We start from the raw sequence: 27,856 nt of genomic DNA on the forward strand, positions 1-27,856 counted from the left end.
CGGTGCGACACATTCATTCAGAACCTGCGCCATGAATTTGGCGCTTCCTTGCACTGGCCCGACATAGTTCTCCACATGTTTGGGATTAGATAGTGCGTTTTTTTTGGTGCTTCCCTCAGCCAGCTCTCCCTAATCTCAGGGGTAACAGTCAGACCCCCTGTACAGGGGAGACTAATGCACTCACACAGACATCACCTCCCACCCCCCTTCCAAGTCCCCGAGCCTCCGCGCACCCACGTGTCCCGCCGTGTCCCCGCCCCCTGCCGACGTCAGCGACCTGGAATGCGTTTCCTGTGGCGCGGCGTGCGGACTGGGCGGGTGCGGGACGTCACCGCGTTGTAGTCGGGAACCGTTAGCGGCGGCCGGGACCAAGGAGACACAGCGAGCGGAGACGGCGGAAGCTGCAGCCCATATACCGGGGCCCCCGGACACCACACCGCCCTGTAACCACAGGCTGAGACATCCATACGGTGAGAGCCCGGCGGACTGTGCCCTGTGTGTATATACGGCCGTGTGTATATAGGACTTGTATATAGAAGAGTATAGGGTGTATACTATACTGTGTATTAATGTATACTGTCCTATGGAAGGAGTATAGTGATGTGCAGACTGCTGTATACTCCCCTGTTGTGGAAGGTGTATATAGTGTACTCTAGGAGTTGTATAATGTATACTGTCCTATCGAAGATTTATACTGCCCAGTGTGTATGTAATGTATATATGGGATGCATAGTGGTGTGTATAGTATATACACTGTGCTGTGTGTAATGTTCATGTGTTACATATACTCCATCTATTTGCTTTACTTCCTTTAGGTTTGTGTACTGTACAGTAGATGTGTATATTGTATGGAGTGGAGCTATTTATCGCTGTATATCTGCTAGTTTAGGATATGGCTGAATACAATATATCTCTTACATTACATTATGTGTATATACATTGTGCATATAGAGATATGTGTATGTATAATATGCATGTGTAACGCAGCACTTCAAAAATAGGAGGCAATGAGCACCCTTTTTCCCCACTATGTTTGGAGTGCTGCCGTCCTTTTGGTTTATTGTATTCCTGAGGATTTTGGATATCACCCTTTCCTTACTGATCTGTGCTGCCTCTATATATGTGTGGTATAGATTTATACCTGTATATACAGCACATGTCGTGTCCATTTATTGTACATAGTGATTGTCGTGGCTGTAGGACTGTAGTATGGAGGGAGCGGGGGTGATGATGTTTGCAGTTCAGGGGGTAGACCTGGTCTAGACATGGTAGTGTAGGGGTTACTGTGTACAGCAGAGGTGGAGTTGTCCTGCCCCTAGTACATATGATGAGATGTCTATGATTCTGCTGCATGCAGTAGTGTGGTCTCCTCTCTCTCCACCCTTTGATGGCCGGGGCATTGTGTCTCTGTGTGGAGGACATATTCCCCATCATCCGCTCTGTCCTTTCCACCCCCAGAGGCAGCAGGGAGTTTCCCTGTAGGAATGTGCAGTGGGAGGGGAGCGCAGGACATCCTGGGAGTGGTAGTGTGGAGGGGGGGTGGGGGGTCACTCAGTCTCCGCTCTGTGTATTTATAACACTAGACCACTGCAAATAACACACACATGGCCGAAGACTAAAATATACCCCCCTGTAGTGTTGTCCCGGTGTCCCCTCTATATTTGGGATCTGGGTGCGGGGTAGATTATAATGTAAATAGGTGAATAGGTAAGACACGTTGTATGTTGCCTGTGTTTCTGATACATTGTAACCCAATACACGGATACTAAATATTCATTTCAGTGAAGTTTTGTTTCCTGTTTAAGATTTCCAACTTGTAGCTCTCCAGCTGTTGTGAAACTACAACTCCCAGCATCCCCTGGCATGCTGTGAGTTGTATCCATCCAGCTGTCATGAAACTACAAGTCAGTATAGTTTGTTCTAGAGCTTCTCCACTGTGTAATATTTCCCGCTTTTCTGGGATATTGACATCCGGACGTGTAGTTATTGTATCTCCATGTATCCGTGTAGACTTCCTGGTTTTGGCGCGGCTCTATACCCTCCTCCTGGTTGTTGCTGTGCAGATCTGTGGCCTCGGGAGCTGATGTGTCAGCACTTGTCTGGCCTGTGCTGTGGGTGTTTTTTTTTTTTTTTGTTTCCCTCAGTTTTTTCTTTCCCCTCTAGGTATGTTTTTCTGGTTTCCTTTGTATTCAGAGTTTGTGTGAGGATACAGATCGCTGAGTCTGCGGATACTTGATATCTTCTATGACTGTGTACGAGGGAATAAATCAACTATTTCTCCAATCCTATAAAATATTACTAGTTCCTGGGTTCTGGAATTGTAAGCAGGAAAAACTTTCCATTGGCGTGTTTGTAAATATTTGTATACTCGTGCAGGAAGTGACTTTTCCTGTGCAAACCTCAGACTTGTAGTATGGTTGCTGTCTCTTTAAAGAAGAGGTTCTTCAGCAGCTGTAGGGTCGAATACGCGTTTAGAGGTCCCAGAATCTGCAAAACACTATTGCTGATTGTATTGTATTTCATTGTAAAGGGTTTCTCTCTTCCCGTTTTGGAGAAAAGTTTTTTGCAGCGGGTAAAATTCCTTTCAATATCAATTTACCAGCAGATGAACCCCATCACATTGTGAATGTAGAAATATTCTGAATTTCTAAGTCATGGTTATGTACAGCTGATTTTTTTTTTTTTTTTTTTCTCCCCTATTGTGGATGAAATCCACACCACATGTCAATGTCCGCACAAAAAAAAAGTTTTTGTTTTAAAAATCTTATTCACTTAAAGGGAACATGTCAGCAGAAATTGACCTAATAAACCACTATAAGTTTGTGGACAAGCAGTTGAATACCTTATAATAATAATAATTCCTTTATATAGCGCACACTTAGCACTTAGCTTGCCAAATCAGACCTTATAGATGTTTCTTTCATGACCCAGTGTGGTGGCATCATCCATAAAATTTACTTAGAAGCAGTATACATTTGTTGTATAAAGTCAAGAAGGCAGAGATTTTAACACTGAATTTAAGATTTCCCTCTCGCAGGATGTCCCCTTCACTGTAATTGATGGTCCTGCACCCGGAGACATCACTAGATCCCCAGAAGTCCTGTGCATGGTGTCAATCACAGGGGAGAAGGACTTCTGAGGCAGGGAGAGCTTGACTTCCATGTTAAATTGTCCGCCTCCTTGACTATGTACAACCAAATTACATCTCACTTCAAAGTTGATTTTGTGGATGATGGAACCATGCAAGGCCATGAAAGAAACATGATCTGGAAGGTGTAAGGCTGAATTCACAGTGACGTGTGCCCACCATACCGTAGCACGGTGGACACACGGTGACGGCGGGGAGAGCGCCACTCACCACTGCCCCTCTCCATAGAGAAACATAGTGCACGGCACCATATGCTAAGAAAAGATAGGACATGTCCTATCTTTTCTCAGGGTACAGAACAGCACAAGCGCGGCACCGTACTGCTCCTGTAGGGCGCTGTGCGCCCACTGCCGTCTATGGGGGACGTATATACGCCGTATATATACGTCCCCCATACGGCATTGTGAATGCAGCCTAATGCTGCTAGACGCCATACTGGAAATCGTTTATTAGACCAATTTCTAATGGCATGTTCCCTTTAAGTTGGACTGTATTAACGAGAAGGGTTTTACATAAACATTTGTACTAAAAAGGGTTGCCGTTCTAAAGATATTATTGCTAGGTCTTCGTTATCCCATGAAACAAATTGGGCCCTATCCACAGTATAGGGCCTAACTTACTGATCTGTGGGTGTCATAGTGATGAGAACCACACAAGTGATAACAGGAGGTTCCGACAGCAGTACCTAGGACCCCTGGTTCTCATGATCCCTGCATCATATTTCTATATAAGATAAAAGGACTGCTGTGCGCTGCATTGTACTCGTTCCAAAACTGACCATTTCCACAGACGGAGCCTGTTTGTGTATGGGATCTCCTCTCTCTATATTGCTGGGGTTCACCTTCTCGTGATCGCTTTAAAGCACATCGAAGCAGGCACGCTGACATTTTGATACACAGCATTTTTCCAAAATCCATCTGTAACACACGTCTTAATCTGGCCTTGGGTCCTCTGGATGATATCCAAGATATCTTTCCATGGATATGGCAGTCAGAAGCTGTATGGAATATAATGGAGATTGCTGGGCCTTAAAGGCATTGTATTGTGCCGCTCCATCCATTAGTGATAATGGGACTCCCATTCTCTGGATTACCGGGGATCCTGTTCTCTTGATTGGTGGTGGTCCCAGTAGTCGGACCCTCACTGATCTGCTTGTTATTCTCTATCCTATGAATGGGGGGGGGGGATAAGTTGTAAGCCTGTTTCAGACTCTTGATGGGCTACACCTGCTGTATCCTGAGGAGACAGTAAAAAGAGTAAATTTTGGAAATTTTTATACAGATAGAAGACGTCTTATTTGGTCTTGGGAGACATTTGCAGCCTCGAGTCACTTAGTGCTACCACATTTACCACCGCAGCTTTTTTTCTTCCACATTCGGTGGTCACTGTGGTGGATATTCATGCTTGCAGCCGACTTTCAGTAGATGTCGTCACTTCCTCGCGTAACGCCGCTAAGAGCTTCTGTGGCAAAAAAAAAAAATTTGTAACGAGCTTAGACCTGTTTTATACTTTAGTATTAACTGCAGCATTTTCTGGTGCTACCGAAGAGCCACCAAGGGGTTATAGGTATTCAGGATATTGCCCCTCTATAGTGAGACCATAAGGCAGTGACGGGGAACCTTTTAGCGGCCGAGTGCCCGAACTGCAACCCAAACCCCCCCCCCCCCTTATTTATCGCGAGGTGCCAACCAAAAATTAAAGCAGTAACTTATTGCTCCCTGTTCAACAACTTTCAATCTTATTGGTCTCCTGAGGACAGCAACACAGTAGAAAGGCGGAAAATTTTCATCATTTTAGCTTCAGTGTCCCTCTGTACAGAGAAAATCGTGGGGCCAGCAGGAGGTCCTCCAGAGATAATTTGGAAGTTTCTTTGAGTCCTGTCTGGTGTGCTGGGGCGATGCCCACAGAAAGGACTCTGATGAGCATCAAACATTTGCTTTACACATGCCTGAGATTTTTTTTATCTTCTTAGAGATAAGCCGCCATCAGAGGCGCCTGGAAGCAGCTTTTTCTCCTTTACTCCTTCAGAACACATGCACACTCCTCCCAGCAGAGCATGCATGTGTGTGTTGGCGTTCACAGGGACATGGGCCGTTCATAAGAGCTGTCAACAGGTCACAAATATGCCATGTAAGGGTAAATTCACACACTATTGAGTATTTTGGCTCAGGTTTGGAAGAAATGAATGGTAAATCCCCCCCCCCCCCTTTCCCCTATTGGGGGATGCCCTATATTCCTTGTGGAATCCACTTAAAATCTGGGGCATGTGTTTGATGTATGTCCAAGGGTTACTGAGCGATCTTGCGTTCATGCTGGGCTTTATTGTCTGTGGTATAAATGCAGTAAATGGCAAGTCCATTAGACGTCTTCCTTGTGCTTCAATTCAGATATTAATCACTTTTCATTATGTGTCATAAGTGGTGGACCCCAATGATCAAGAGGCAAGGGGTCCCTAAGTCCCCTGTGTAAGTAGAGCAGTAGTGCAGATGCAAAACCGCTTCTTTATTAAAGGGGTTGGTTGCTTTACCTCATGTTTTTTGTAATGTGTGTGTAAGTGTAGGGGGAAGGATATTAGATAATTTACCAATATACATCTAGTAATAGTTCTGCTCCGCTTCCTTGATATGTAAAGTGAAGCCTCCTGTCTTATACCTCATCAGCCGGAGATTCCGCAGATGGAGGGTCATGTGATCTCTCTCTGTCCATGAACAATGTCCTGCAGGACCTTATGACAGTATTCATGAATATAAGGGCTCTTTCACCTCAGTGGTTTTTCACTGGAGCCATTTTGGCTTATGGACACACACTGTAATGTGAAAAGGACCATTGAAAAGAATGGTGAAGACAACCGTGAAAAACCACTGAAGCCAGGAAGAGAAAATCAATCTGTATGTGTCCATAAGCCAAAATGGCATCCAGTAAAAAAATCACAAATGTGAGAAAGTATGAATCCCCCCTAAGATTAAGGTCTTGGCGGAGCAATTGTTCATGGACATATAGAGATCACGTGACCCTTTATCTGCGGCCATTTTGTGGACAGGAATGTCTGGCTGCTGAGGTAAAAGACAGGAGACTTCACTTTACATATCAAGGAAGCAGAGGATGAGTTTTAATATCTGTATATTGGTAATTTACCTCATATCCTGTCCCCACACATGAGGTAAAGTGGCGCTAACACCTTAGTGAAGTCTAGCCTCTGTCCCCTTGAAGTGAATGAAGCGGTGGTCATGGCTTTGCGCTGCCAGTCCATTCTTATGTGACTTTTTAGGTTCCATTATATTTGTGACTTTTGGGTGAAGCCCCCCTTGTAGTGTAGTGTCGAGCTTACCTGTATCCTCTGCCAAACCAGCCACTATATTAGATGCCACTACAGATGGATGAACTAGGGTCATCACTTGCTCCTGTTGCAGGATAAACTCTCTATACACTTGTAGTAATTATAATAATCTTTATTTATATAGCGGCATCATATTCCGTGGGGCTTTACAAATCATAGGGGACATATACAAATATAATATTACATTACAGAGTATAAACAGTCATCTGGAACATTAGAAGTGAGGATCCTGCTCACAAATGCTTACAGTATATGAGGATGAGGGGGTGACACAAGAGCTTACAGTCTATGAGGATGAGAAGGTGACACAAGACCTTACAGTCTATGAGGATGAGAAGGTGACACAAGAGCTTACAGTCTATGAGGATGAGAGGGTGACACAAGAGCTTACAGTCTATGAGGATGAGGGGGTGACACAAGACCTTACAGTCTATGAGGATGAGAAGGTGACACAAGAGCTTACAGTCTATGAGGATGAGAGGGTGACACAAGAGCTTACAGTCTATGAGGATGAGGGGGTGACACAAGAGCTTACAGTCTATGAGGATGAGGGGGTGACACAAGAGCTTACAGTCTATGAGGATGAGGGGGTGACACAAGAGCTTACAGTCTATGAGGATGAGAAGGTGACACAAGAGCTTACAGTCTATGAGGATGAGGGGGTGACACAAGAGCTTACAGTCTATGAGGATGAGGGGGTGACACAGGAGCTTACAGTCTATGAGGATGAGGGGGTGACACAGGAGCTTACAGTCTATGAGGACGAGGGGGTGACACAAGACCTTACAGTCTATGAGGATGAGAAGGTGACACAAGAGCTTACAGTCTATGAGGATGAGAGGGTGACACAAGAGCTTACAGTCTATGAGGATGAGGGGGTGACACAAGAGCTTACAGTCTATGAGGATGAGGGGGTGACACAAGAGCTTACAGTCTATGAGGATGAAGGGGGCGACACAAGAGCTTACAGACTATGAGGATGAGGGGGTGACACAAGAGCTTACAGTCTATGAGGATGAGGGGGTGACACAAGAGCTTACAGTCTATGAGGATGAGGGGGTGACACAAGAGCTTACAGTCTATGAGGATGAGGGGGTGACACAAGAGCTTATAGTCTATGAGGATGAGGGGGGGACACAAGAGCTTACAGTCTATGAGGATGAAGGGGGTGACACAAGAGCTTACAGTCTATGAGGATGAGGGGGGACACAAGAGCTTACAGTCTATGAGGATGATGGGGTGACACAAGAGCTTACAGTCTATGAGGATGAGGGGGGGACACAAGAGCTTACAGTCTATGAGGATGAGGGGGGGACACAGGAGCTTACAGTCTATGAGGATGAGGGGGGGACACAGGAGCTTACAGTCTATGAGGATGAGGGGGGGACACAGGAGCTTACAGTCTATGAGGATGAGGGGGGGACACAGGAGCTTACAGTCTATGAGGATGAGGGGGGGGACACAGGAGCTTACAGTCTATGAGGATGAGGGGGGGGACACAGGAGCTTACAGTCTATGAGGATGAGGGGGGGACACAGGAGCTTACAGTCTATGAGGATGAGGGGGGGACACAGGAGCTTACAGTCTATGAGGATGAGGGGGTGACACAGGAGCTTACAGTCTGCAAACTTCCCTATATAGTTTCTACATGATGGCTTTTGTGACACTATTCCGGAGTAAATCCCTCAGAAATGAGGTGTAATATGTGCACTTTTCGTCATGTGTTGCTGTGATGAGAATAACACGATGTAGCAGAGCTGACTACAAAGCCTGGCCCCCTGGATTGTCTGCGGTCCGGCCAGTGCTCGGCCCATATATGGGAACGTTCAGCTGCTGGAATCCGCCCGGCTTCCTCTCTTCACAGATGTAGAAGTATGTTACCCGGTGAGCGCCGCTTGTCAAAAGTCAGACTAACATCTGCTTTTAGGATTACCAAAAATGGGGACCTGCTGACAAGTATTGTGCTGTATGCAGGAGCCCGGGGTCTGTCTCTACTGCTGCGTAGGATGCTGCTGGGTGCAGGAGATATTTAAACTTCTGTGGTGCTAGATTTTTCAGCACTTCATAATTATTGACTTCTTTCCTGTGTGCATAAAGAAACGCTCGGTGCATAGAAGACGTGTTATCCAGACTGTAGTCTGAGGGGCATGTATGGGGGCTCTGTCACCTCAAAGTGCTGTACTGCCAAGGTTTTCTCCCTTACAAGTAATAGACGTCAGGAAAATGACCTTATCTCGCTTCTGAGAGGCTCCAGACGCAGTATATTTGAGCCAAAGCCAGATATGACTCAGGCAGAATATACAGCAGTATATCCCTCCCTTCTGCTATGGGGACATGCAGAGGACTTGGATCTTCATCTATATGCAGATCCACTTGTGTCGAACACAAGTTAAAGTCTATGCATTGTGCCTGAGGTCCTGAACATCCCGTTGACTGCTGTATAACGCCCAGTTCGGACCTTGGTTATCTTTCGTTACTTAAAGGACACCTGTCATCAGGTCTGTGTCACTTGTCCTGTCACCTCTACCCGTTGGAGCAGCTCACAAGGATCCCATCCCAGCCTTTATCTAGTTATTTCATACATTAATCATTGTAAAATCATCTATTCTTTATTATGTAAATGAGGCAGGTCACATGGTCAGAGGCAGTTGTCACTACTGTTTCCCCTCCCTTCTCCTCCTCCCCCTGCTCATGTCTGTGTGTAATGTATAGTAAAGCATGGCTAGTGTGTGTGCTGCATCTGCTGACATGCTGCATCCTCCTAATACACAGACACAGACATCAGCTACACAAGTACCTGACATGTTGTGCTATAACATGGCTGCCTGGAGCTGTTGTATCTCTCCTATACACACACAGGCTGCAGGGGGCGTGGCCACCAGCAAGCACATGGTACAGCCATTACATGGAGCAGCTGTCAGTCAAGCACTGGGGGTGTGGCTGTGCCTCCCACTCATGAATCGAGTGGACATCTTGAATATGCTAATGCTTCATTGGACATATCACAGGTCATTTGCATATAGCTTTAGGACCTCATTGCTCAGGTTTACAGGCATGTAGAGGGACAATGAATGGATAGAGGCAATGCTCTCTAATGGCAGTTTATGAAAATATATTTAGTTTAGGGGGTTATTTTGCATGACGGGTTCTCTTTAACCCCTAGGCGCACCAGGACGTTATAGTACGTCCCCGGGGCTAGATGCTTAGCGCACGGGGACGTTCTATAACGTCCTGCTTCTGGCACCGGCTCACGAACGGAGCCGGTACCAGAAGCAGCGGCTGTCAGCTGTCTAGTACAGCTGACAGCCTGCGCTAACACCCGCGATCGGAGCCGGCTCCGATCGCGGGTGTTAACCCCTTACACGCCGCGGTCAAACATGACCGCGGCGTGTAAGGGTGTTAGCGCTGTGGATCGGATCCCCTGTGCCGCTTACCGGGGGATCCGATCCTCTTCCGGGCAGCTCCGAGGACTGGCATGTGCCCCAGAGCTGCCCGGTCTCCATGGCAGCCAGACCCCTTCCGGGTCTGGCTGTAAACTGTCTGAGCATGCGCAAGCTTGCTCAGACAGTTTACACTGCTCTACAATAAAATGGTATTGTAGAGCAGTGTATTGAACTTAAACCAGTGATCAGAGCATCACTGGTTTAAGTTCAAGTATGTATAAGTAAAAATATGCAAAAACAGTTAACACTACACATTATAATAAATAAAAAATAAATACATAAAAATATAAGCCCCTAAAATGTCACTTTCCCATAAAAAAACTTAATAAAGTATAAAAAACATAAAAACACAAAAAAACCCCGCATATTTGGTATTGCCGCGTCCGTAACAATCTGAATAATAAAACAGAATTGTTACTGGACCCGCACGGTAAACGCCGGAGGAAAAAAACGCAAAAAACATTCCGAAAAAAGATAATTTTTAATTAATACCCTATAAAAAATGCTCTAAAAAGTGATTTAAAAAATGTTATGCACTCCAAAATAAGCCCACTAAAAAGAACAACTGTTCTCGCAAAAAATAAGCCCCTAACAAGATTTATCTGCCAAAAAATAAAAAAGTTATGCATATGAAAAGATGGTGATGCTAAAATGAACAAGATTTTCTCCAAATTAGTTTTTATTCAGTACAATTGAATAAAATACACAAAACCCCCACATATTTGGTATCCCTGCGTCCGTAACAATCTGCATAATAAAACAGAATCGTTATTAGATCCGCAAAGTGAACCCCGTAAAAAACAACCTAAAAAAACTCTCTCTGATAAAGATGATTTTTTATTAATGCCCTTTAAAAATGCTCTAAAAAAGTGATTTTAAAAAGTTACGCAATCTAAAATAAGACCACTAAAAAGAGCTATTATTCTTGCAAAAAATAAGCCCTTAAACAGATTTTTGAGGTGAAAAATAAAAAAGTTATGCATGTGAAAGACGGTGATGCTAAAATTAACAACAATTTTGCCAAATTACTTTTTATTCAGTAAAAATGGGAAAAAATAAAAAAATATATATAAATGAAGTATTTTCATAAACGTGGCGACCCAAAGAATAAAAATAATATACTATTTTCATGGTATGGTTAACGGCCAAAAAAAAAACACATAAAAATTTTCCTAAAAATTGATGATTTTCATTTCCTCCACCAACAAAGAGATAATTAAATCTCACTAATTAGCTATAGATGCCCCAAAATTATGTATTAGAAAAGTGCATCTCATGTGGCAAAAGAAATAAGCCCCTATAGGTGCACAATAAAAAAAAGAAAAAAATTATAGCCTGTACAATGTGACATAGCAAATCTGATTTGAATGGCGCCTCCTTCCCTTCTATGCCCGGCCGTGCGCCCATACAGCAGGTTACCACCACATGTAGGGTATCGGTGTACTCGGGAGAAATTGGGTATCAAACTTTGTGGAGCCTTTTTTCATTTTATCCATTACAAATGTTTAATTTTCCACCCAAAATGAGTGTATTGTGAAAAAATATTACAATTTGCAGACTCCACCTCCATTTTGTTTTAACCCCTATAAAACACGTAAAGGGTTAACAAACTTCTTAAAAGTGGTTTTTCATACGTTGAGGGGTGTAGTTTCCACAATGGGGTAATTTACGAGTCTCGTTATTATTTAGGCCTCTCAGTGTCAATTAGAAACTGAGCAGGTCCATCTAAATACAGGTTTTGGCGATTTTACAAAAAATGTGAAAAATGGCACCCAAATTCTGAGCCTCATAACATTCTAGTAAAATATGTGGAATCTGAAAAAACCATGCCAACATAAAGCAGACATTTGGGAAATGTAAGTTATGAATTTATTTGGGTGCTATGACTTTCTGAATCAAAAGTAGAGAATTTAGAACGTTGAAAATAAAGAATTTTTCAAAATTTTTGCCAAATTTTGTTTTTTTTCATAACTGAACGCAAAAGATTTCATCCAAATTTTTAAACTAATTTGAAGTACAATGTGTCACGAGAAAACAATCTCAAAATCCCCTGGATATCTCACAGCGTTCCCACGCTATAACCACTTATAGTGACACAGGCCAGATTTGAAAAATGGGGCCGCGTCCTTTAGGCCAAAAGATGCTGTGTCCCGTAGGGGTTAAACTCTTTGTGTACAACAATGAAGTCTGGAGGGTTTTTGCGGTGTATGGGGTCATGATATGAATGTGAAATGGGTGTAAATGTTGTGTAAAGTAAAGACGTTGGCTTTGGCACATATTGGTCTTTAAAAAGGACCTTTCACCACCTCCCACACATGGATATGAACATACTATATTGTAGGGGCACTTAAAATTTTCTTTCTAGTCCCCACGGTTGCAGAGCTACCAGTCCCAGTATCTGACCATTGTGATCTGTCAGAGAGGAGGTGCTAGTTAAGAAGGCGTATGTTATGATAATCTTCTCATTGTCTTGGTGTTTATCATGGCACATGCCCACCTTCTCTGCTTTGGAACCTCCTCTCTGACAGTGGAGGGGATTATAATGGTCAGATACTTGGACTGATCTATCCACAACATTGGGGGCCAGAAACTAAATTCTAAGTGTTACATAATCTTTGTAGCATCCCTTCCATTATGTTCATTATCATATGTGTGAGGTGGTGAAAGATTCTCTTTACAAGAAGTTGTCAAATACTTATATGCTGAATGAATATTTTTGTTACGGATTGCTTATAATTTGATGCAGAATTTTAATATATCCTTTCCCCCTTTTATCTTGTAGATGGCCCGTATATGGCTACTAGTACTGGGGCTGTGTATGTATTCTCTGTCCTACACCAGCGCACAGCAAGGTAAGACTGGCCAATGGGGTTTAATGGGGTGAGGTTTTTTTTTTTAGTTTTTTTTAATAATAGACACTTTTTTTTCACCTTGGTTGTTGAAGAACCAATTCCTGATATATATGCCCAAGGCAGATTTGTATAATCCTGATGGTTGCCCTGCAAGAGCAGAGCCTTTTTCTGTATCTACATAGTATAATGAAGATTTTTTTTCTCTATTCATTTTAGGAGGAACTGAATGTCTAAAAGCAAATGCCAAATCATGTGGAGAATGTATACAGGCCGGGCCCAACTGTGGCTGGTGCACCAAAGTGGTAAGTAGCCATGTACTGTGCTGGAGGCAGCAGTCAGTGACTGTGAGAGCGAAGCAAGGGTACAATTACACTCCCATTATAAGCAGTGATCTGATCGCATGATGTGCGACCAGATCATGACACCCCCCCTAAGACTTGCATGGCTCCCGATTACGGTGTGAAGAGCAAATCGGGCAGCCACAAAGTATAGGACATGTCTTTGGCAAGTTTACGGTGTGGCCACTCGTCTGACTATGGAGGGGGGGGGGGCATCCCCTCTGGGCAGGCACACAGCCATCTAAATGCTCCTGAAGATGGTTGTAGCCATTGGACTGGTTCAACAAGCATTTATGACTTTTTGGCTGGCAATTTTCTAGCTTATCCGAAAGACTGAGTTTCCTCTTTAGCACACTCTTTGCACAAGGCCTAAAGGGGCCCTGTGGATATCCGTGTGGGCGGTGGCACTGCTTCCACCTGCTGATGTCCATAGGTAATTAGCGCCGATGTCCATAGGAATTGTAGCTCCTGTTCGCTAAGTTTGGGCTCACAGATTGTGGAGTCGCAAGCACAAACCTGATATTAGAATAAATGCCAAGTCATATTACTGATCGATTAAAGGCCCCTCCAAGTCTGAAGCTCCAGCATTCGATATCATTTCCTCTTTTGTTTCAGGACTTTTTGCAAGAAGGTGAACCGACCTCTGCCCGTTGCGATGACCTGGCTGCATTAAAAAGCAAAGGATGTCCAGAAGACAGTATCCAGAACCCCCGAGGGAGCAAGGAAAAGCTAAAGGATAATGCCATAACGAACAAGGCTAAGGGAGAACGTATGGATCCTGCAAACATCACCCAGATCCGGCCCCAGCAGCTGAGATTCGAGCTGAGATCTGGTGTGTAGTGTGATAGAGCGTGGTGTAAGGGATGCAGATGGGGTAACGTTATCCTCATTCATGTGTCGTTGTTGTCTGCAGGTGAACCCCAGACATTCAATCTCACCTTCAGAAGAGCAGAAGATTATCCCATCGATCTCTACTATCTTATGGACCTGTCATACTCCATGAAAGACGACTTGGAGAATGTGAAAAGTCTCGGCACCGCACTCATGACGGAAATGGAAAAAATTACATCCGATTTCAGGATAGGTAAGTGACGTGCACCAACAAAAGGGTATATAATGTATATGTTTATGTAAATAGAGAAGGGGTCTGTGTCTGTTAATGGAGGATCTGTGTTAGTGGTGTGACCTTACACTATTGTGGGTCCTTGCGATTAGGCACAACCTCTCCGTGTAGTCTGCGTGTTCTCCGCATGTATGTTTGGGTCTCCTACTAGTTTTCTAGTTTTTTCCTATAAAATAGAGCCTAGGGTGTAAATGAGATCGGGAAATGGGCCAAGTGGCTGCACCGCACTGCGGAATATTTGGAAATGAGTGAACTTGTTGCATTTTGTTCCTGTAAGTTTTGGCTATACAGACAGCTTTTTGAGTTTGCATCTTTTCTTTTGTTGTGGGCGTCCGCTCTTCACTTCCTTTTTGAGATGCGCCTGTCTGAGCTTCTGAAATTATCTTCTTTCGAACTTTGCGGTTTTTGAAGTTACTTTCATTATTTTTACAATTTAATTTCTCGATTTTTGCATCACATTAATGTAAAGAAAATGCATCTTCTGTTTTCTTTTTTGCGCATTTTTGTCACCCCAGTCACAGCAGAGGTCGCATTAACATTTTTCCAGAATAGTAATAATAATCCTCTTAACAGTTTTGAGGAGCTAATGCAAATAAATAACTCCTAGGTGTATATAGGGTTAAAATATAAGAAAATAGCCAATTGAGGCCATTCTAGTCATTTTACATCATGCATTAAACAAGCATTGCCCAACATTTTTACACTTGCACTGGGCCACAAGCCGCAGTAGTGGAGGGACATTATAGAAGGCAGATAAATCTGCACTGGGCTAATACTTTGGAAGGAGTAAAATTGTGTCTGACGCTTGTACGGGTGTATGCGACTTCTGCCCAGTCATGTGGGTTAACACTATACCCTGAGTTGCTAATAACAGCATTTGGCAGGATGCTTTACTGCAGCCACATGGGTGATGGGCAGCTGTAGACTGAGAGATGTTCCTAGACATCTGTGAGAGGGGGTTGTTGGCCATCCTCTGTGACTTGTGTAGTAGCATGTGTATAACTAATGTATGCTCCTCTGCTACAATTTAGGTTTTGGATCTTTTGTGGAGAAGACGGTGATGCCGTACATTAGCACCACCCCAGCTAAGCTCCTCAATCCCTGCACCACGGATCAGAACTGCACAAGTCCGTTCAGCTTTAAAAACGTCCTCAATCTCACAAGCGACGGCAGACTCTTCAATGACCTCGTAGGCAAACAGCAGATCTCCGGTAACCTGGATTCTCCGGAGGGTGGATTTGATGCAATTATGCAAGTTGCTGTATGTGGGGTAAGTACATTGTAGATGGCAGCTGCCATATCCATAGTAATCTGGATGATGAGTTGAATTATCCATGTGAATACATCACGGTACACATGAGGCATATGAACAGGAGAGCTTGCGGCTAGAGATTTATTCACATGTGTTCATCACGTGACCTTTACTGTCATGTCTGCTATGAACATGGGGGTTGATCACCATTTACATTTGAAATTGGAGGACAGCGTTGGTGTAAGGAGGACCTATGTCAAAATCGCCAAGTTATAGCATTTTAGAGGTTTCTTCAAAAAGTGACCATCCCCTTTAATGGACAGCGACCATTGTGGAAGTGAAAGGCTCAAGTATTCAGTAGCCCAGCCTGAGAACTATGGGGGTTGTCAAGGATATACATTATCAAATTCATCCAATCCATCATACAAAGCTGCAGACAGTGTTTGGTATTGCTACTGGAGATCTGTGTAACCGTACCTTTTTAGTAGCGACGGGACTGTGTAAAATGCAATTATATTTTGGGATTGTAGCTGGACACTACTGGTGCACTCCTGTGTGAGATCTTGCGGCACAGCCACCGCTCAATTCTGAGCAAGAGCTGTAGTTGGCTAGGGTCTCTAGAGCAGTTTAAATGCAGAGAGCAAAATGTGAGGGCACTCCACCGCTGCTCAAAGTGCAGCCACAATCCTGGAATATAAATGCAAAAATAGCTTGAAATGCATCAATGCTACTCAGAGATTCATCAGATCAATTAGATACTTGGTCTGGTCCCAATATGTGGCGTAGCTCAGGCTGAGTCGGCAAGATCTTCCACATTAGTTTCTACTGTAATGGTTTCTTCCTGGGAAGCTGAACAGTTCAGTCTTGTGTGTCCCAATGTCACAATCTTTCCTTCACTGTGCGGTCTTTTTGTATTTCAGGAGCAAATCGGCTGGAGGAATGTCACGCGCTTGCTGGTCTTCTCCACGGATGCCGGTTTCCATTTTGCCGGAGATGGAAAACTAGGAGGAATCGTGCTGCCAAACGATGGGAAGTGTCACATGCACGACAACATGTACACAATGAGCCACTATTATGTAAGTCTATATTTAGAGGGTTTCTCAATTGCTCTGCCAAATCCAGTTCCTTTCTAGATCTCTGCCAGGTCTTGACTGGCTTCTATTGTTGACTAGAAGATTCTGTTGCAGATGTTGTACAAGGTGCCGTGTGTCTGCGCTCTTCTTTTTAGATCTAGAAAACTAATAAATCTTTACAATACACTAAAATCCAAAAAACTGAACTCGTCTTGGTACAACAAAGTTTCTGCTGGAAATTTACTGATTGGATTTTGACCAACGAGCAGAAAATTGGTCCATTGATTTTTCTTTTTTATCAGAGGAGGGTTTTCTGCAGAAATTTTCCCAACGGAAAATATTTCATTAGGTTACATTCACATCACGTTTTCTTCATACAGTGGCGTATATACAAGGGAAGCTTCAGATGTATATGCTGGCCTATCTATAGACATCTATGGGCGGACAGTGACATCCTTTTTGCTTGCGTCACATACTGTGGGAAAGATGCAGCGAGTTGGGTTTTTCCAACGTGTACATTCAGCGGAGGCCATTGGAGCCTCTGCTGAGTGTTTGCTCTGGGTGGTCCCCAATGATGTAATTGTCCATATAAGGACAGTGACTTCACTGTGGGGAAACGCCCTGATTAACAACTAGCTGCTGCCGATGTTCATTTCTTATCCCGCTTTTAGGGGGAGGAACAGGAGAACATATCTCATTGTATGTGTATACATTGGGATACATATGAGCCTTAGGAAATCCCCCGACAAACCTAGTCCAAGTCTGGCTTGAACCTGTAGTTTGAGATCTTTAACATCCTGTTTAAACCATCATATTTTTTTTTCCCCCGCGCAGGATTATCCATCAATTGCTCATATTGTACAGAAGCTCAGTGAAAATAACATACAGACCATCTTTGCCGTCACTGAGGACTTCCAGCCAGTTTACAAGGTACATGATCTGTCTAGTGACCTATACTTTCAATAGGTCAATAAATCATCTCTATTCCTAGATTGTAAGCTCTTGTGAGCAAGGCCTTCACTCCTATTAATTCATATGGCCATGTTACTCTGTATTGTTTGTATATGTTCCCCATGATCTGCGGTATATGATGGCTCTTTAGAAATAAAAGTTTATTTTATATGAACAGTGGTTGATGCAAAGTCTGTGCTGTACTTTTTATTAGGAATTGAAGAACCTGATCCCCAAGTCTGCGGTGGGTACTCTGTCCTCTAACTCCAGCAACGTCATCCAGTTGATCATCGACTCCTACAATGTGAGTATACGCCATTGATGGCGGATACGAAGCAGCCGCTGCCAGTCTGTGCTTATCAGTAAGTCGTGTTCTGTTGTTTCTAGTCACTATCTTCAGAGCTGATCTTGGAAAATAGCAAATTGCCAGAAGGCGTAACCATTAACTACAAGTCATTCTGCAAGAACGGAGTCATTGGGACCGGAGAGAATGGAAGGAAGTGCTCCAACATCTCCCTGGGAGATCAGGTACGTGTAGAGCTGAGGATTCTTGGACATTGCCCGTCCAGCTCATTGCTTGTCGTTGATTTTTACATATTTTTCATTATTCAATTTTTGTTTTTAGGTTCAGTTTGAGATCAGTGTGACGGCTCACAAGTGCCCCAAGAAGGATCAGACTGAGTCCATTAAAATCAAGCCTTTGGGTTTTACCGAAGAAGTTGAGATCCTTCTCAAATTTATCTGTGAATGTGACTGCCAGCAAAGTGGAACCCCTGACAGCCCAGATTGCCACCATGGAAATGGCACATTTGAATGTGGGGCTTGCAGGTAGATTCATCTCACATGTGTATATACTATATTCCTGCTACTTGAATATTCTCTTGCGCTCAGAGCCATTAAAGAGAACCTGGCGATTTCGCAAACCTAAACCACCTACACCTGTGGTTAGAGTCCCAAATCAATATGTGTTACAGCTTTCTGCGGCCTCAATTTAAAAAAAAAAAAAAAAACTTCACCTATATGTGGGTCCAATGAGCTCATGGGACTCAAATTTGAAGATTTAAAGCATAATTTTGTGTTGGAGCAAGTGAAGCTGGTATAATACCCTGGTTTCATTAGGTACCTAGGTACGGCAAATGCACAGTGAGACCAAGATGTCCCAAATCAACCTGATAGGTTTTGTTATAATTATGATTATTTTTACTTTGATTTTTCTTCTTGATATTTTAAACTATAGTCATTGTATTTTATTAACCAAATCAACAAAAATAGAAATATTGTTCATTTTAAACTAATAACAATAAATCGTCACTAAACATTTTTTAAGACCAGCTAAACTAATCAGAAGTAAAAAATGATAAAATACTAAAAAAAAATCATGATATCATGAATAATAATTGAAATAAAGATAGAATAGGAATAAATTCTATGGTAATAAATTTTCAGTGGGGAAAGGAGAGTGATTCAGTACAGATTCTGCACCATGCAGGGACACATTGTGAAAAAAGTGTTGGTTCATGCAAGTCGTGACAATTTATCTTCAGCCTTCTATGTCTTTTTGTGTAGAGATGAACCATGAAAGTAGAGATCCCCCTGTGTGGTTTTTGACGGATAATCCTCCTTTGTCTAGGTGTAATGAAGGTCGCATTGGGAAGAAGTGTGAGTGTAGCACTGAGCAGGTCAGCAATGAGGATATGGATGCCCAGTGCCGGAAGGAGAACAGCTCCGAGATCTGCAGCAACAATGGCGACTGTATCTGCGGACAGTGTGTGTGCAAGAAGAGGGACAATCCCAATGAAGTGTACTCCGGCAAGTTCTGCGACTGCGATAATTTTAACTGTGACCGATCCAATGGCCAGATCTGTGGAGGTAAGTAAAGAGTACATGAATGCCTCCTATGTGACCTGCTCTCGTGTCTATAGTATCTGGTCCTAACTTATACTTCTTGCTCTGCCAGGTAATGGAATTTGCAAATGCCGAGTTTGCGAATGTTTCCCTAACTTCTCCGGAAGTGCATGCGATTGTTCGGAGGATAAGTCGACGTGTATGGCGTCGAATGGCCAGCTGTGCAACGGAAGAGGCGTATGTGAATGCGGGCGGTGTAAATGTACAGATCCCAAATTCCAGGGACAGACCTGCGAGATGTGTCAGACCTGCGCCGGAGTTTGTACTGAGCACAAGTAAGTATTAATGGTGTAAGAGGAGGATGGAGTTCTCAAAGGGATTTCTGCTGTCGACTATGACCTATCCACAGGATATGTTTAAAATGGAGGATGGATGCGGTTCCTACCTCCTGGGACCTGCACCTTTCTGGGAACAGGGTCCTTCAGTTGAGCTGCAGAGTTTGGTGCGCATGTACGACCTCTCTCCATTCAACTCTGAGAGTGCAGTGTATAGTCTCTGCTACAGTCATCACTACTGTAGAGTTGAATGAGCGCATGTGCGGCACACTCTCCAATTAACTGTTGGCGTATATGCTTGGCTATTTACACGTAGCACAGAATGGCCGTGCATGCGCAATACACTCTCAGCTCGTCCCGACTGCTGGAAGTTGGTCAGCGGATGTCCCTTCTTGAAATGGGTGCGGGCTCCCAAAGGCAGGACAGCATCTTTCATATATTTGGTCTACTATAACACAACATGTGATGCTTCTATAGATGTAGGTTTCCAGACATTGCAGCTGCAGGTTTTACAGTGTATTTCTTTTTCTTTAAAATGTTGCAAATAATGTAATTTCTTTGTGGTTTTTGCGCATTACAAAACAAAGAAATTCTAACATACGCAAAATCCGCACTACGTGTCAAGTTTCCACTGAAGATTTATTTTCTATAGTGTCTCGATGTGATTTAACTTTAGCCTAATCCTGTCTTATTTTCTGTATTTTCCACACATAATTCCACTGCAAAATCCCAGGCACCTCTGTAACGTGTTATCATACCTTAAAATCTATGGAATGGAGTTGGCCCACTGTTGTCTACTGTGCACCTCATGTCCTGCACCCATATTCAGGGATCTTTCCATGTTTTTAGGGAATGCGTTCAGTGTCGAGCCTTCCAAAAAGGGGACAAGCAGGCGGTGTGCAACGACGAGTGCTTCCACTTCAACTACACCATGGTGGACAGCCGGGACAAGTTACCGCAGCCAGGACAGGCCGATGCCCTCACACACTGCAAAGAGAAGGATGCCGACGACTGCTGGTTCTACTTCACCTACTCTGTCAATGCCAACTCTGAGGTCCATGTGCACGTGGTGAAGGATCCAGGTAATGCTCAGGCTGAATTGCTCTGGGCTGGGATGTATAGACTGCGGTAGGCTGTGCTGTGGAATATGTACTTATACTTCTTACTTTCCTATTAGAATGCCCCAGCGGTCCCGACATAATCCCAATCGTTGCCGGTGTCGTTGCTGGTATCGTTCTCATTGGACTGGCGCTGCTGCTGATATGGAAACTTCTTATGATCATCCACGACAGAAGGGAATTTGCAAAGTTCGAAAAAGAAAAAATGAACGCCAAATGGGACGCTGTAAGTATCCAGCGCTTTTTTAAATTCAGTTTTATGGGTATTACTTGGTGAAACAGAACCCAATATTGACCCATATATTTTTTTTTTCCTACTCCTTAAAATGATTCATTGTTGCTTCCTATGTTGAAATTTATCCCATATCAACAAGACCAGGTATAAATATTTGATTGCTGGGTCCTGGCACTCGCTCTGTGTGCACAGGGCACTCTAGTGCGTGCCCTGCCTGTATTCAGGTTTTTTGGAGTGGTTCCAAACCTGCACATCCCCACTTCACATATCACATTAGGAGCGCTAAAACCTCTTCTCCTGACCGCTGGGGAATGTGGTTATAGTGTAAATATCCCTTTAAAGGGAATAGTAAGGCAAATGTTTTATGCATAGAAAAACCTTCAGTCCTCCATGCCTCGCATTTATCTTCTGTTTTTCTTCTTGTTACCCCCTTTTAGATTTACTTTCGATATGGTCCACCCATTAATTTTCCCAATGACCTCTAATTCCTATAGGTGCATTTTTATCATATAATATAGAGAAAAACTTTTAACATTTGTTGATAAAATAGTTATTTTTTTCTTTATTTATAAGAAAAAAAATATGTATTTAATTGTTGAATAGTTCTCCACTTTCAACAATCCCTTTCTTTATAAACCCATAACCTAAGGGGAAAGCTTGGGCCTGCAGCGCCACAGCTTGTGATATTGCCGTGTCCATTCAAATCATTGTAATACAGAACAGGTCCTCCAGAGCAAAGACACTTTGTGCACTACAGCCAAAAGATGAGGATCTGAAAAACCCACCTCAGTTGACTCGGGCTTCCCTAATATGCTGTTTAAATTGTTTAAAGTTTTAAAGGGGCGTACCAGAAATTTAAGCAACCCATTTACAGGAAAAGTTTCTCGAAAATACCTGCTTAAAAGGGAATTTTTCAGTAGAAATTAACCATACAAACCCCTACCGCTCTGTTGACAAGCAGAGTAACACCTTCCCAATCATGTTTCTTTCACGGACCAGTGTGGTGGTCCAAAAAATCCAACTTTTAAAATGTAAATTGTTTGTGTAAAGTCTCAAAGGTGGAGAGTTTAGCGCTTAAGTCAAGCTCTCCCTACCTTTAACACCCCCCCCTCTCTCCCCCTCTCCCCTCTACTGTAATTGGCAGTCCTACATCCAGAGACCTTATTACTGGCTCTCCTTAAGTCTGGTACATGTTAATCACAGTATTGCTTCAAATTTAAACTCTCCACCTCCACAACTTTATACAACCATTTTACATCTGGTTTTGTAGTTGCTTTTCTAGATGATGCTACAGTGCTGGGTCTTAAAAGAAATCTGATCTGGAAGATGTTTAGCTGGTCACAACATACTGATAGTGGTTTATGTCAATTTCTGTAGACAGGTTTCCTTTAAATTATTTGGGGTTGGATTTTTTTCTTGTCATGTACTAATTACATAGCTACAAACTATTCATCTTTGGGCTGTAGTGCCTGCAGGTGGCCGAAGACTCTATTGCCTTAAAGCCAACCTGTCACCAGGGACCTCATTTTCACTAAAGACAGGTTGCAGAAGCCCATTACACCTGCAGTGCAAATTTGCCTTTGATAAGCATTTCCATTACAATATAATTGTGTGTTGTAACTTACCTTGCACCCTGACAAAATTCTGGGGTAGTCACAGGGGCTGGACTTTGGTTTGGATGCATTTCAAAAAACAATATGTAACTTGTTTGTGTTACTCACTCCTCAGATCTTAGCTCCCACCTTTGTGCTCCTGTACAGCTCCACCTCCTGCTCCATCTCAGAGGTCACAGCCTGGTCAGCCTGATATCAGTGAGGGAGGGTGGGAGCTGTACAGGAGCACAAAGATGGAGGCAGCCTGCAGCTCAGACAAGTCACATGTTGTTTTTTGAAATGCATCCAAACCAAAGCCCAACCCCTGTGACTACCCCAGGATTTTGTCAGGATGCAAGAGTAAGTTATAACACACAATTATATAGTAATGCAAATGCTTAGAAAAGGCAGAGACACTTTTGCACTGCTGGTGTCATGGGCTTTTATAATCTTTCTTTAGTGAAAATGAGTTAGTCTGATTTTTGAACGGCACATAGTAGGTAGGGGGCGCTCTCCTGGTTTCTGCCCAGCTGTTTGCATCTACCCCTCTGGTCAGGTTATCGGTATATGGTGAGCACCCTCCTGACCGTGCGCTGGGTGTTGGATGTACTGATCTGATATTACTGTCCATACATTGTCTAATTTCTATCATAAACCTCTTTCTTTGTGGATTCCTTTCTCAGCAAGAGAATCCTATTTACAAGAGTCCTATAAATAATTTCAAGAATCCAAATTACGGACGTAAAGCCGCTCTCTAAGCCTCAGTTTGTATTTTCTGTCTTTCTTCTGTGCCTTTTATCATGCATGCTCCTTGCACTCTGCTCATACCTCTAACACTGTGTGGACCAGCGGTCGCTTACTGGTGAGGGGTTGCTGAACTGGTTTGCAAATGGCTTGAGGTTTTTTTTTTTTCGCAGGTTTTCTGGTTTATTTAATTCTGCATCTTATAACCCTACTGTGCACAAATTTTGGAAGTGCTTTTATAGGGCTGCCTAAGATAGGGGTTGGCCAACTTTATGTTGTAAGTGGGGAGGAGGGCGCAGAATATGAGCCAGTTTACATAGAAATGTATTTTGTTTTGTTTGCTTTTTTACCTCGTCTGCTGCCATTCCTGTGTAAGGACCTTATGATGGTATTCTAAACAATTTTAAAGGGAACCTGTCATGTAATTTTTAACTGGTGACAAGTTCCAATAGCCTACGCTATGCTGATTTTAAAAATGCCTTTGTCAGTATTCTGAATCATTTTGGTAGATTGATTCATTTCACACTCCCGGCCTGCAGCATGTGGTGAGTCTGTGTCTCCTCACGCGTTCTTCCTCTCCTTCACACCATCTTCCTTGTGCTGCATGAGTGTGGAGGAGACTGACACAGGCTGCAGCTGACCCACTCCCTCTTTTCCTTTCTGGACATACCACGCAAAAGACAGGGACCCATGTAATGTGAAATAAAGTTTAATAATGTACTGAAATTATTCCAAATACCGACCAAGGCATTTTTAAAATCTGCATAGCATAGAGTATTTGAACCTGTCGCCATCTAAAAGTGACATAAGGAAGTGGAGCAGAACTATAAATGGATGTATATATGTAAATTACCTAATATCCTGCCCCCCACACTTGCACACATTACAAAAAACATGCATAAAGTAGCCAACTACTTTCAGGGCGATTTCAGACACTAAAACATCCACAGGTCCTTTATTGACTCTAATGGGTCCTTGTAAAATTTGAGGTGATTTGTCCATTAGGATATCATAAGTAATAATGGGGGGGGGGGGCACTGCTAGAACTCGTGTGCCAGCACATATCCCAACATGATGGGGCTGTTGGACATACAGGCTAGAAACCTACAGACAGGACTTGCAGGGGGGATAACTACCATCATTACATGAGATCAGCCACAAGAAAATTTTCAGAATATCAGTTTTGCAGTGCAAGGTTTAAAAGCTTCAAAAGTCCTGTGATGATTCTTGAATGTGAACTGCGGCAAGAAAACGCCAAATTGTGTGTGTTTTTGCAGCGGGACTGTCCCATGTGGCTGCAGCCTTACAGAAACCTGTGCTGTGACATGTCGGGTCTCTCTTCAGAAGATTAGGTCCAATATCCTGTATTATATATTCTACCGAAACCTAAGACTTAGCTTGTTATATTGACTTGTCCTTGGAAACCCCCTCTGTCCTTTTAGGGAGGTGTCTCGGAATTACTCATCCACTACAGTTACCCAAGTTCTGTGATTTCACTACTTGACCTTTTGGTTGTGCAGAAGTTGTTCTGCCCAGTGAGGATAGCGGTTACATTTTCCATGAGGACATCAGTGTAACACTCCCCCGAGTCGGTGTGTGCAGCGCCTAGAAATTGACTCCTACATAAACCTATATAAGTTGCTTAGTTCTATAATACCCCCTATGTGATATAGGGGTCGCACTTGCTCTGTGGGTGCAACAGCTCCTACAAGTCACTGACCCTTTTGTTAGTATCAAAGTAAAATACTACTGAAAAGTTGTCTGCCGGCTCTCCAAGAGCACTTTTCCGATCCTGCTGCACTTCCTGTCTCTCTCCTGACACCACAGGAAGCACTGGCCAATCACAGGTGAGAGCAGTCAGCGGCCTACCTCATTGTTTCTTGAAAATTGTGGCTTAGTATGTAATCGTGGTAACCTGGGGCGATTTCAAGCAGAAAAGTAGTTAACTTGCCCAAGGTCCCCATTCCAGTAGTACTGCTCCTGATCCTGCTGCACTGAACTTCCTGTGTCTCTCCCTACACCACAGGAAGCAGCAGGGGAGGCAGTGCAGCCAATCACAGGCGTCTGGAGCTCCACAGGAAGTCTAGTACGGTATGGACAAGATGCAGCACACACCAATGTGATCAGGGCTTGAATTAGTATTTATATTGTAAATAAGGCAATGTGGGTTCATAAAACTTTTCTGATTGACAGTAGAGACCACCGCATGGTAACCAGGCGTGCGTTCACCCTGCGAATACCCAATCTAAATCTGCAGAGTATTACAGGAGTCACAATTGAACTTTTTGTGGCTTTTCACCCCTTTCCATGTACATTGTATATGGTCCCCTCCCCTCTAGCATAGTCTTGTGGTGGCAGCTTGTGTTGTGGGTGCACCGTGTGCCATTGTCCATGTGTGTATCTAGCCGGAGTGCAGTGATATCCCGCACACCGTTTCCTTCCTGCTGTGATTAATTTGCCTTCAGTTTTTCGTTATTAATTTTTTTTTATTTTTGCTTTCTTTAGGGTGAAAATCCCATCTACAAGAGCGCGGTGACAACGGTGGTGAATCCAAAATATGAGGGAAAATGAACAGTTTGTGTACATTTTGACTACACTGTGTATGCAAAGTAGGGTTATTTTTTTGTTTTTTCTTTTCATACCCACCGCTGGGATCAGATGGGCAGTACTGCAATGATTTTTGACTACAGCATAACAGTGTTTTGATGTTCAGATTTTCACTTGTACAGATTATGTAAAAAAGCAAAAAAAAATTTTATTTTTTTTTTTGCTACACCCCCGCTTGCAAGAAAAAAAGCAATCGGCGCCATTGGACTGTAGAAACCAACGATGAATGTGCAACCTTTAAGTCACTGAAAGTCACGTTGTGCCTTTCTGACCTCTGTGTAAGCAGGTATCTGTCTGTCTTCTGGGGATGGTGGGTAAATCACTAAAGGCTTTTCAGGTCCAAGTGTCCTGATTCTAGGACTGCTTCACAGGGAACGGCAGGGCGGGAGTTTACCGACAAGTCGATTAGTAATGGGATGCATAACCTCAGCAGGTTGGGAAGGCGAAGGGATGTGGATTGGGATTTTGTAGTGTATATGATGAGCGAATGACAGTGAAAGTGAGCGAAAAATGCAAAAACAATTGAATGTAATAACGGTTCTGGAACATCCTCGGTAAATTCCAGCTCTGCCCCGATCGCTGCCTAACTTTAACTAGCCAAAAAAAAAAAAGAAAAATCACAGTGCATTATTTGTTTAAAGGCCTTAATTCATGTAAAAAGCGTGCGTTTGTTCTTGAATACGTTGTCCAGGGATGCAAAAGGTCTGCTCTAAGCAACAGCGCCACTCTTAGGCTTAGGCTGTGGCTGGTATTACAGTTCATTCAGATTCAATTGGGTAAGTCTGAGCTTAAATACCAGATATGAGCCTTGGTGCTGTACGTTAAGTAGACCCCACCCCTTTCCCTAAATCCTGGGCAACCCCCCTAGATTTTGTTTATATCTGGTGCTTCCTTATCTTTCCTGTTCACAATCTGCCTTGACTTCTATCTTCAGGATTTCCTCTGTGGCCATTTCATCCAACTCCGCCTTTTGTTACTTTGTGGATGTGTTCTGATATTGTGCCATACAGATTCATTGTATATTACCCCCCCTCGGACCATTTGCTTCGCCTGTGTTTTATGTTTGTCACATTTCTTGTTTTTAAGTGCCTTTTTATTTTAGCAGTTGTTCACTTTTTACAGTACTGGTAACTGAAGTTATTTATTAAATAAAATGACCTAAAATGGGTTTGTGTCCAGTGTGTCTCTCGCATAACGCAGTTGTGTATTTCTAGGTCTAAGGTAATTTCTGGCCAATTCACCATGTGGCTGTTTACGAAATAGAGCTGTGATCTGTGACTACGACAAGTGTGATGTAGTCAGACACACCCCTTGTCTCACCATTGGTGTAGCAATTACTCTTCTAAATTGAACAAGATGGGCTATAGGACGTTGTAACAATTTGTAACATAGGAAATAGAGACACACATTAAAGGGAACCTGTCATCAGGTTTTATCCCAGTAGACTTTCAGTCCAATCAGGTAGGACATTGCATACCATTTTATGTGAAATTTTACCTGTTTACCTATAAAAAAAACAAATCTTGTCGTGTGAAAGTAAGAAAAGTGTCATATTTTGCCTGAGATGAGTCATGTGTAGATGCAACTGGGGGCTTGTCAATTCAGATGTCGCTTTCTTTGGCTCTATAGCACATATAGTACCTTTTTTTTCATATTAAAGAATAAAGGAATTTCTTCTTTCATCAGGCTTGTGGGTCGGCGATCATACAAAACCTATGCAGGTACCTAAAGGCGTAGTTGGAAATGCAAGCTGCAGATATAGGTTCAGTTTCCACCTATTTAGATCACAAAGCTGCAACCATGATGCGATATGAAAGATGAAATCCTTATCTTTAAAGGAAACCTACCACTTGTAGTGGCAGG

General features: G+C 43.2%; 1 protein-coding gene across 2 annotated transcripts; it reads left to right on the top strand.

Annotated features, from left to right (window-relative positions):
• Window positions 1–264: 264 nt before the first annotated feature.
• ITGB1 (integrin subunit beta 1) lies at window positions 265–26,653 on the top strand. Of its 2 annotated transcripts, XM_072154041.1 has the most exons (17): window positions 265–470; window positions 12,711–12,780; window positions 12,997–13,082; window positions 13,734–13,950; window positions 14,032–14,202; window positions 15,273–15,511; window positions 16,414–16,569; window positions 17,401–17,496; window positions 17,732–17,821; window positions 17,905–18,045; window positions 18,143–18,345; window positions 19,148–19,386; window positions 19,475–19,697; window positions 20,547–20,779; window positions 20,875–21,041; window positions 23,326–23,406; window positions 25,892–26,653. In XM_072154041.1, exons 2-16 carry the CDS (start codon window positions 12,711–12,713, stop codon window positions 23,398–23,400), a joined length of 2,406 nt encoding a protein of 801 aa, XP_072010142.1. In that variant the 5' UTR covers window positions 265–470; the 3' UTR covers window positions 23,401–23,406; window positions 25,892–26,653. The 2 variants fall into 2 exon arrangements, with proteins under 2 accessions (XP_072010142.1, XP_072010143.1); XM_072154042.1 differs by lacking the exon at window positions 23,326–23,406 and having other exon boundaries at window positions 269–470.
• Window positions 26,654–27,856: the final 1,203 nt, after the last annotated feature.

The sequence above is a fragment of the Engystomops pustulosus genome, chromosome 5 (assembly GCF_040894005.1).
Source record: "Engystomops pustulosus chromosome 5, aEngPut4.maternal, whole genome shotgun sequence".
Classification (NCBI taxonomy): domain Eukaryota; kingdom Metazoa; phylum Chordata; class Amphibia; order Anura; family Leptodactylidae; genus Engystomops; species Engystomops pustulosus.